Consider the following 10,708-nt stretch of genomic DNA (forward strand, 5'->3'; position numbering starts at 1 on the left):
AAAAATTAATATTTAATTTAAAAATAAATTATTTTTAAATATTTAAAATTTACTATAAATAAGTTAAATAAAAATTAAGCACCATCAAATTACCTTTAAATTTTGGGTTGCCAGAGAGTCGCATCATATTCCTTCACTACTTGGTTTTGCCCTTCTGCGTTAGTTCCATCCATCATGCCATAACAACCAAGAAAATGACTGACTTTATTTAATTTAATGCCAAAAGGAAACTCCTATCAAGACTTTTTTTCTGTCTACCTTGTACTATTGTTTTTGGAAATCATAAACTATTTCTATTCTAGTTCTGGGAGAACAACACACAACATGAATCATGATTTCCGAATTCAATTGACACAAAATGCAACACGATCTCAAGTTTTTTTTAATTATTATGCATAATATTTTTTTCATTATATTTGCACTATAACTAACGTAATGATATCAACCATAAAATATTTGTATCATGATAATACAAATATCATGCATTGTCTTTGGTGATTAAAATATCATCTTATTAACTATGAATACATATTATTAAATAAAAATTTATATATTAATAATAAGAAAAGAAAGAGTAACATCCGATATGTTAATAATGTTTTTTATTTTTGTCTTGGGCTAAACCCTTCAACCCTACCCAAACCCAACAACCCACCCACACCAAACCCAGATCCCCTTTTTTACATAGACAGTTAGACTATGTTAATAACTTAATTCTTGTGGAAGTTGAAAGTAATGGGAGTTGAAAACAATGCACCCATGGTCTCCTTTTCAGACCGGTCTTCTTCTCATCAACATCTTCTTTCATTTTTTTTCTTCCTTTTTTTTTTCTTTTGAGATCTGAATTCGATGCATGGTATGATTGTGCCGGTTTGTTCAGGTCTCCTCCGCTGGCAGCGCCCCTGATGAAAACCCTGTTGCAAAGGGTGAAGGAACCCACAATTTCTCACTACTAAATTGCTCAATTCCAATGTAAAATCCTTATTTCGGATTAAGCTTGAGAGGTAAGTTGATTGTCTTTCAAGTTTTCCTTGCCGTATTTATGTTATTTTTAATTTTGTACCTGTTTGAGACCTTTTTTTTTGTTTTTTGGGTCAGATATGTTTCCTTTGTCTTAGTAGATATCCTATATTGTTGATAATTCGACCCGGCCCAACATAAGAGGCATATACATGAAGTCATAAAGAGACTCTTCTAAATCATTTAATTTAATTATTCTATTAATTTTTATAAGTTTACTAAATTTTTAATTAAATTATTATGATTTAAAAATTTATAATTAGATTCTTATATTAAATAAAATTTTGTAATTAAATTTTTATTAGTTATTATTTTAAAAAAAATAACACAATAATCCTATAATATTTGTTATTAGAATATTCAATAATTTATCGTATATCAAACACAAAAACAAATATTTTACTAAAAAATGTTTTTTCACAAAAAATAGTTAGAATAAAGCTAATTGAAAGTTTTTAATAATTTAGTTTAGAGATTCAATCATAAACATTTTAACTATAAAAACTTAACTAAAATTTTAATGAAGGTATAAAGACTAATAAAGTAATTAAATCGTATTATTATGTTCCTATGACATTTCTTTTATCCTTTTTAACAAGTTTTTATTCTTCCTTGCCAATGAGTAATAGCTCAAATGGCATAGTCTCCCCATACTCAATTAAGAGGTTGCGGGTTCGAGTCTCGTATCTTTGGTATAAAAAAAAAAAAGGTTTTTATTCTTCCTTACCCTATATGCTGTACTAGTACTGCTATAGTTCCAAATATAAACTACCAACCACTGATTGTGATTGTGAACAAGTTATGGAGATCATGAACATTTAACAGGTCCAACTAAAGCAAGTGCTTCCTTAAGAGCCATCAAAAGATGTTGAGGATGATCCTCTATTCTAGCAGCTCCCCCATATTCAGATTGCATTGATCTCAATACTCTACCAACAATCTAAGCAAACGTAGAATCATCATTTGATAAATTGCCATGTACAAGTTGGATCCATAAGGAAGATAACAAAGAATGGAAAGTAAACATGTTACCTTCCGTGCATAGCCTCCGTAAGCTATACCGCCGATTAAGGCGTCTGCCGAATTCGACGAATCAACTGCAATAGATGTTGTTTGAAATAGTCCTTTTTTTCTCAATCCATCAATTGTGTGAGCATTAGTGCCACCAGCAAGTTGAAGGAAACCTACCATGCAAGTTCAGAGATTTTGTTATAAAACTGAAGGTTTTCAAGGATCATGTATTTATATGTATGGATTATTGAATACAAACCGGGAGGTCGGTTTATCGCTTTTGCCAATTCGATAGCAAAGGCGATTGTTTCCTTGGTTGCTCCTCTCCCGATGTCTCCGCTCATCGGCCGGCCGTCCAACTTCATTCGTGTATATAGCAAACATGGTTTTGTTAAAAAAAATGAGGCATAAAAGGTTCATTAACAATGTTGAGATTGTTGAACTCATAGAAAGGCACACCTGCCATAAGTTGAAGCATTGAAGATTTGGTTTCATAATGGAGAACATCTCATTCATAGAGGATATTGTTGAAGCTCCACCATTAGGTAAGCTAACCTGGATAATTTTTGTTTTATGTTAATCTCTTTACTCAAATGCAAATACCCTATAGGGTGTGTTTGGAATGAAAAAATATGGAAATGATTTTATTTAAATCAAATAATTTCTAATAATTTATGATTCCAAACACACTCATACAGGTTGGAGGCACCACTTACTGCTATTAACTTTAAGTTTTCTACTGAATCCCCTAAAGCACACCAGAGCTCTTTGAATTGTGCACTCTGCCTGCAAAAAGAACACATGATAATGTTAGAGATGTAACCATTTACACAAGAACTTTTATGACAAGGGTTTAGAATTCGATCCTTGTTGACCCCAAAAGAAAAAATTTCAGCAGAAGGCCAATAAAAAGAGAAAGAAAGCCTTGAAAAAAACTCATACAAACTCAAAAGAGGCTCATGCGTGAGGGGGTATGTTAGATATATAACTGTTTATATGTCTCCTCCTATCAGTTTAAATATTTTGGAGAAGTGGTATCATGACAAATAACATGAGAAAGTGAATTTAAACACATCAATCATGCATCACAAGAACAACATATATCTAATCATCAGAAAACTGAGTTTTTTTTTTCTATGCTTTATCAGCTGAATTGTCTGAATAGAAAAAGAAAAAGCCATCTATGTAAAACATGGTTATGCCACAGCCATAGAAATACAAGCTTAGCAAACACATTACATGTGTATGAGAAACTGAGAACTGATAATTGAGAATCATCCTTTCAGTTCTTGTGAAAATATGTTTCCATATCAGTTAAAGTCATCCATTAAATATTGTTTGATATGATTAATTTGGTAACTAAAATTACCTCCCACTTGTATGTATCTCCATAGCATCAACATCATCCCTCCTGAGGAGATCAGCAGTTGTCGCGGCATCTCTTACATATGTTACCTCTCCTGGATCAATTCAGTAAGTTCATATTCTTAAAAATATCACATGATACATGGAAATCAGAATATTATGGATGAAGTTAAAAACTTATAATCTCAAAAGTTAGCAAGAAAATATCTCACTTATTTTGTCATAGGGGCAAACCGGAAGGCAACGGCCACAACCGTAGCAGCGTTCTGTTATGACTCCATCCTGCACGTCCAAGCCAATTGAACAATTTAAGTGTGAAAATGTTTTTGAAAAGATGAAATTATAGTCTGTAAAAACCAAAAACATCACTTCCAAGTAAAATCAAGTTAAAAACCACTAAAATTCTTGGTAATTCAGTATTAGATGAAGTTCCAGATGCTGATTTCCCTAGGAATGATATTGCATTAGCAGGGCACACAATTTCGCAAGGGCGAGAACAATCTGCTGGACAGTCTTCTGGATCAAATTCTGCATAGAAGCCAGTACTAGCAACATTCATTTATTGGAAAAATTTGCACAAAAATACTGAATGGATCAAGTGTTTGATAATTATGTTGGACTATGCTGATGCAGAAATATTATAATGAAACCAACAACTAGAAAGAACAAAGACTCTTTCTTACCGGCTTTACGAAAATGAAGATCTTTATCATCATTGACACTGATCATAACCCAAGGCCTCTTCTGAAGACCTGCGATTTCTGTTGCGGCTTCAATTCCTTCGTTCACAGCGCTAACCACTGATGCATCAGCAGCACAGTCAATGCAGTCAACTGCACCCATACAATTCCAATCTCAATAACAAGTCACATTTAAGTTTGAAAAACAAAAACCCCAAGGCAAATCATGATGATGCATCTGTTTAGAAATTAGAAATTAAAGAGTAAATTACTTATTTCTATCATGAAAGATTTGAGTACTGACAATATATCTATCAAAATTTGAGCTAGTTCGACAAAACTATCAAAACATTCGGCAAAATTACACAACAAACTACCCGTTTAAGGTAATTTTGTCAAACTAACCTGATCTTTGATGGATGTGGAGTTAGTTGAAATCTTTCATGGTTAGAATTATATCCTACAAACTACCCGTTTCAGTAGTTTTGTCAAACTAACTCAATTTTTGTTTAGTTTAAATCTTTCATTGTTAAAGTTACGCCACCTAACCCTATCATTTAGTCCGGCATCAAATTTGGTCCTTTAAAAATTGCAAATTAATTATATTAGTCTTTTGGTCACTCCATTAATAATTTTTTTAAAAAATTAATTTTGTAAAACGTTAAATGATAATGTATATAATACCTGATATATCTTATTAGATATGTTTATGAAAATTTATTAATTTAGTCATTTTTTTCAATTACAAAAGTTCTATTCCTAATATAACCTAGTAATTAAATTAACAGATTTTCATAAACATATTTAATCAACATCTAATTAAATATATTATGTGTCATGTATGCTATTAGTTAACATTTTATATCATAAATTCTTGACGAAAATTGTGAATAACTAAAAGAATTATTTTTATAAAGGACCAATTTAATTAAAAAAATCTGACTAATTTTATTATTAATCCATTAATAAATATCTAACTAATAGTTTAAATCTTTCTAATCCTAAACTTTCAAATATTTCATTGTCAGACATTAAAATAATGAATTGAATAGATTACCTCCAGAAAGAGTGTAAACCAGACTGAGATTTCTGATATCAACAACATCCTACAGATAAACACAGAGAGTGTTAGATTAGATATGATTCAAGCATGAGAAAGTGAAGAAGTAATAAGAGAGTAGTAACCTCAAAGCTTGCACCACAAATGAGCTTAACCCAGTTTCCTCTTTGAAGAGATTGAAGCGGAGAAGAAGAAGAAGAAGAAGAAGAAGATAGGGAAGGAAGCTTCAAAGTGTTGCTAATGAGGCTCTTCACGTTTTCGATGCTGCTTCTCAACTCCACTAGTGCTTCTTTCGCTGCATCAATTACACAGTCACAGTTAGCATCTTAGATAGAGGAAGATATATGATGATGATGAATGAAACAGAGACAAAAACATGTGTTGGGAAAACCATGACGATGATGGTATGTTGAAATCTTTGTATTGCAAAAATATCTGAGTGCCATAACAAGTAACAAGCCTACCTAAGTTGCTGTTCTGATTTATGAACGGATAAATATCAATATCATTATATTTTTAAAAGAATCTAAGTTCTATGCAATCCGCGCTACTAATCACATAATATTATATTTAGTGAAAATAATTATTTTTTATATTTTTTTTATATTAATTGTGTAAAAAATTATGTGTGAATAGTTATTTAAAAAAAAAAAACAAAAGTGATTACTTAGGATAAAAAATTTTACACTTAAATTTTTTTTAAAAAAGACCAAAAAATCTCAAAATTCTTTAAAGTTTGTAGAATCTTTAAGTAAAGAATTCTTATAAATTCTAACAAAAAAATCTAAGTAAAAACGGAGTGATTTTGTCTAATAGAATAAAATGTTAGTGATAAATTTAATTATTAGAATTATTAAAGATTAAAAATATTTAACTAAAAATTTCTTAAAACTTATTTATTTTTGTAATATTTATTTTTATCATAATATTTTTGCTTTAAATAGATCACGAATGATATTATTATGATAAATACTTTTGAAAATAAACTTGATCAAATTAACAATGATTTCTAAAATTTTTACTATTTTTAAAATTTCTCAAAATCAAATATAAAAATACTACGGCACGTGAATATTTATAATTTTATTAAAATATATAAGCCCATATCTAAATAATATGAAAACCTAAATGATTGTTAGGTCTGTAAAAAAAATTAAAATTTTTAATATTCTTAATTTTACCTTTTCAAAATGTTAAAAAAAAGAAACATTATCAAAACTATTGTTTCCTTTTTTTTCCCTAAAAACTATTGTTTTTTAATTAATAGAATTAAGGGGGTAAATACTTTTTTTTGTCTCCAAGGTCTGGGGTCGAAATCAAAATCGTCCACGACCTTTTTTTCTTATTAAAATCATCCTCAACGTTACAAAACGTTATAAAATCATCCTTTTCTATTTTTTTTGGACCAAATTACCCTTAACTATTAATAAAAATAATATTAAAAAAATAAAACCCCACCCCACCTACCCCCTCATCTCTTCGTCTCTCCCTCTCACCCCAAATCCACCCCCAATTTCCCTTCCTCCTTCATCAGTTGCCACCCCCTCACTCCCTCACCCCACTCCCTCACCCCCTCACTGTAACTCCCACCCCCTCACCCCATTCCATCACCCCTCACCCCCTGCATCCAACCCGCCGCCGCCCCTGCCTCCAACCCGCCGTCGCGCCGCTCCTGCGTCCAACCCGCCGCCGCCCGCCCTGCGTCCAACCCGCTGCCGCGCCGCCCCTGTGTCCAATCTGCCGCCGCCCCTACCTCTATTTTTGTTTTTGTTGTTGATTCACCCTTCTCTTTCTCTGTTCTTTGTTCTTCCTTTTTTTTTTTTTTTTGAAGAACATATACATGATTGATGATGGATTGTTGCTAATTTTGTTATTATTTTGTGATTGATGTTGTTGCTGAATTTTTTATTTATTTTGTGGTTACTGGGTTACTGGGAGGGAGAGAGAAAGAGGCTTGGGGAGGGAGGGAGAGAGAAAGAGGCTTGGTGATGAAGAAGGGGGTAAGAGGTTTGATGATGAAGAAGGAAATTGGGGGTTACTGGGTTAATGGTGATGAAGAAGGGGGTAAGGGGTGAGAGGGGTGGGGGGTTACGGTGAGGGGGTGAGAGGGATGAGAGGGGTGGGGGGGTTACGGTGAGGGAGTTGGGGTGAGGGGGGTGGGGGGTGGGGTGAGGGGTGGGGGTTACGGTGAGGGGGTGAAGGGGTGAGGGGTGGGGGGTAGGGGTGTGCATGGCCCGGCCCGGTCCGAAGACCCAGCCCGGTCCCGAACACTTTAGGGGCTAATTTGATGTGATTTCATCATGTCTAGGGCCGGGTATGGGTCTCAAAAATAGACCCGGTCATTATTTCGGGTCGGGTCCGGGACATAGTTCGGGTCACCCAAAATCGGCCCGGTGGCCCGGTCATCATACATAATTAATATTTTGTGTTATTAGTGATGGATGATGGCTATTATTATGTGAAATTTAAGTGTTGTAAACCTTAATATTTTGTGTTATTAGTCATTATATATAAGACTATAAGTTAATATTTTATATTTAAAATGCATAAGACTTTAGACTAATGCATAATCTTGTGTTATTTGTATTGATTTAAATATTTGGTGTTATTAGACAATATTAGTATTGATTATGATTATGCTTTAATTTTAGAGAAGAGTTGGTTCTTATTATATTTTTCTAAGTGAATCTTACCATGTCAAATAATGATTGGAGTCTTGAAAATTTGGATATTTTTACATGCTAACTTACAAGAAGGTATCAAGGTAATATAATGTTAACGGCCCGGTTTTCACCCGATTTTTATCCGGCATAATCATGGCCCGAAAGTGTATAGGTTTCATCAGGTCTAGGGTCGGGTTCGGATCTAATATATAGGCCCGGTATATATTTCGGGTCGGGTCTGGGTCACGTCAAACCCGGTTTCACCCAACCCATGCACACCCCTAGTGGGGGGTTACAGTGAGGGGCTTGATGGTGGTGGTGGTGGTGGAGGTGTTAGTGTTGATGGTGGTTGTGGTGGTATGGTGTTGTTGTTGTTGTTGTTTGGTGTTGTTGGTGTTGGTGTTGATTGGTGGTGGTGGTGGTGGTGGTGGTGTTGGTGTTGATGGTGGTTGTGGTGGTAATGTTGGTGGCAGTGGAGGTGGTGGGGTGAGGAAGGTGAAGAGGAGAATGATGATGATGAGGGTATTTCGGTCCAAAAATTCGGAAAATGATGATTTTAAAGCGTTTTTGAACGTTAAGGATGATTTTAATAAGAAAAAAAGGTCGGGGACGATTTTGATTTCGACCCCAGACCTTGGGGACGAAAAAAGTACTTATCCCTAGAATCAACGATTTTTTTTTTCGGACAAATCACTTATTTAAGCTAAGGGAATAAAAAAATTATATGAATTAGCCAAATTAAAAATTGGTTCATAAATCTACCCGTCTACATTTTTATATAGTTCGAATCACCCTAATTCGAACTTTATTTCCATGTGATTCGAATCATACATACACCCACTAATTCAAATCAACCTGATTCGAATTACACCCACACTCATTCGAATCAAGGTGATTTAAATTATACACACATGTGCACATAGTAATTCGAATTGGGCAGATTCGAATTACTCAATTTAAAAAATAGTTATTAAAAAAGTTTAAAAATATATATTTCGTGAGTAATAATTTAAAAAAATTTATAAAAAAATTAATAATTTAAAAATTTAAAAAAATATATTTTTTATTTCATACATTAAAAAAAAGCTAACAAAATATTTAATTACGAGATTTCTTTAAAATATTAATGAGCTATCAATTTGAATTCCATACAATACTCTTTTGCCCATTTTTAATAGCTCATGAATATTTTTTAATAAATTTATTTAAATTATATGGTGAGATATTACATAATTCGAATTACGCATGGAGAAGTTCGAATCACTCTGATTCGAATTATATGGTGAGCAATTCGAATTCTATACAATATTCTTCTGCTCATTCTTAATAGCTCATGAATTTTTTTAATAAATTTATTTAAATTATACCACAAAAAAATATTTCATTCTATACAAAATAATTTAAAAAATGACTTAAAAGATATTAGGAGTACTATAAAAATTTGTAATGTCCTAATGACTTAGGACATTAAAAAAATACTCTACATAATTAATAATAATTTAAAAATTAAAGAAAATATATTTTTATCATGTATTTACCTAAATTACTAGAATATTACAAATTTTTATAGTACTCGTAACATCTTTTAAGCCATTTTTTTAAATTATTTTGTATGGAATAAAATATATTTTTAATTATTTTGTATGAAATAAAATATATTTTTTAATTATTTTGTATGGAATAAATTATTTTCTTTAATTTCTAAATTATTATTGACTATGTAGAGTATTTTATTTAAAATTTGAGTACATGCATGTATTTACCTAAGTCATTAGAACATTACAAATTTTTATAGTACTTATAACATTTTTTAAACCATTTTGTTAAAATTATTTTGCATAGAATAAAATATTTTTTGTAGTATAATTTAAATAAATTTATTAAAAAATTTATTAAAAAATATCCATGAGCTATTAAAAATGGGCAAAAGAGTATTGTATAGAATTCGAATTGATAGCTCATTAATATTTTAAAGAAATCTCGTAATTAAATATTTTGTTAGCTTTTTTTTAATGTATGAAATAAAATATATATTTTTTAATTTTTTTAAATTGAGTAATTCGAATATGTCCAATTCGAATTACTATGTGCACGCGTGTGTAATTCGAATCACCCTGATTCGAATTAGTGGGATGTATAGGTAATTCGAATCAGTATGATTCGAATTACATGGAAATGAAGTTCGAATTAGGATGATTCGAACTATATAGAAATGTGGACTGGTTGATTCATGAATCAATTTTTGATTTGATTTATTCATGTAATTTTTTCATCCCCTTGATTTAAATAAGTGATTTGCCCTTTTTTTTTCACACTATTTTTTAATTGACAAATTAAGACTAATTTTTTTATGGATTAAAATTCTATTTAAAAATGAGATAAATATCAAATTGGTATTCGAAAAGATTTTAGCGCTGACAAAATGGTACCTGACTTTTGTTATTGACGAAATAACCATTGAAAGATTTTAAAATTTGACAAAATTGCCCAACCGTGAAAAGGATAACATCACAGTGAATGAAAAACGTTGATGTGGCAGTCGAAAGAGAGCTTGGTGATGGCAGCGAGCTCCGACAACATTTCTGGCAACCTCCTCCTTCTTTTTTGTGTTCGCTGGTTCTTCTTCTTTAACACGCCGATGCGTCCCCTTCTGCTATGACAGCTGAAGAAGCAGACCGCCATGGCACGCTGTTGCACCTCGCCGCGTTCTTCGTGTTTGCCACTTCTTATTCTTCAACATGCTGCTGCGTACCCTTTCGCGTCCCCTTCTGTCAAATTGCCATCGTATGTTGTTGCGTCTCCTTCCGCCATGGTAGTACCTTGCTGTGTTCTCGTGTTCACCTCTTTTTCTTCAACATACCGTTGCGTCTCTTCCGCATCCTCTCCACCATGGCAGCACCTCCCGCTGC

The 10,708-nt window shown here is 32.4% G+C and overlaps 1 protein-coding gene across 2 annotated transcripts; it reads right to left on the reverse strand.

The window, feature by feature from the left end:
* Positions 1-1,556: 1,556 nt before the first annotated feature.
* Positions 1,557-5,615, reverse strand: LOC112741643 (uncharacterized). 2 transcript variants are annotated; one of them, XM_025790693.2, is made up of 12 exons: positions 5,528-5,615; positions 5,262-5,431; positions 5,134-5,182; positions 4,080-4,229; positions 3,791-3,924; positions 3,609-3,678; positions 3,401-3,491; positions 2,748-2,817; positions 2,491-2,586; positions 2,291-2,390; positions 2,053-2,204; positions 1,557-1,960 (listed from the first exon to the last, which is right to left on the reverse strand). In XM_025790693.2, the coding sequence occupies exons 1-12, from the start codon at positions 5,580-5,582 to the stop codon at positions 1,829-1,831; spliced, it is 1,269 nt and encodes a 422-aa protein (XP_025646478.1). In that variant the 5' UTR covers positions 5,583-5,615; the 3' UTR covers positions 1,557-1,828. The 2 variants fall into 2 exon arrangements, with proteins under 2 accessions (XP_025646478.1, XP_025646477.1); XM_025790692.2 differs by having other exon boundaries at positions 5,513-5,588.
* Between the last annotated feature and the right edge of the window lie 5,093 nt (positions 5,616-10,708).

Source organism: Arachis hypogaea, chromosome 14 (assembly GCF_003086295.3).
Source record: "Arachis hypogaea cultivar Tifrunner chromosome 14, arahy.Tifrunner.gnm2.J5K5, whole genome shotgun sequence".
NCBI classification, from domain to species: Eukaryota; Viridiplantae; Streptophyta; class Magnoliopsida; order Fabales; family Fabaceae; genus Arachis; species Arachis hypogaea.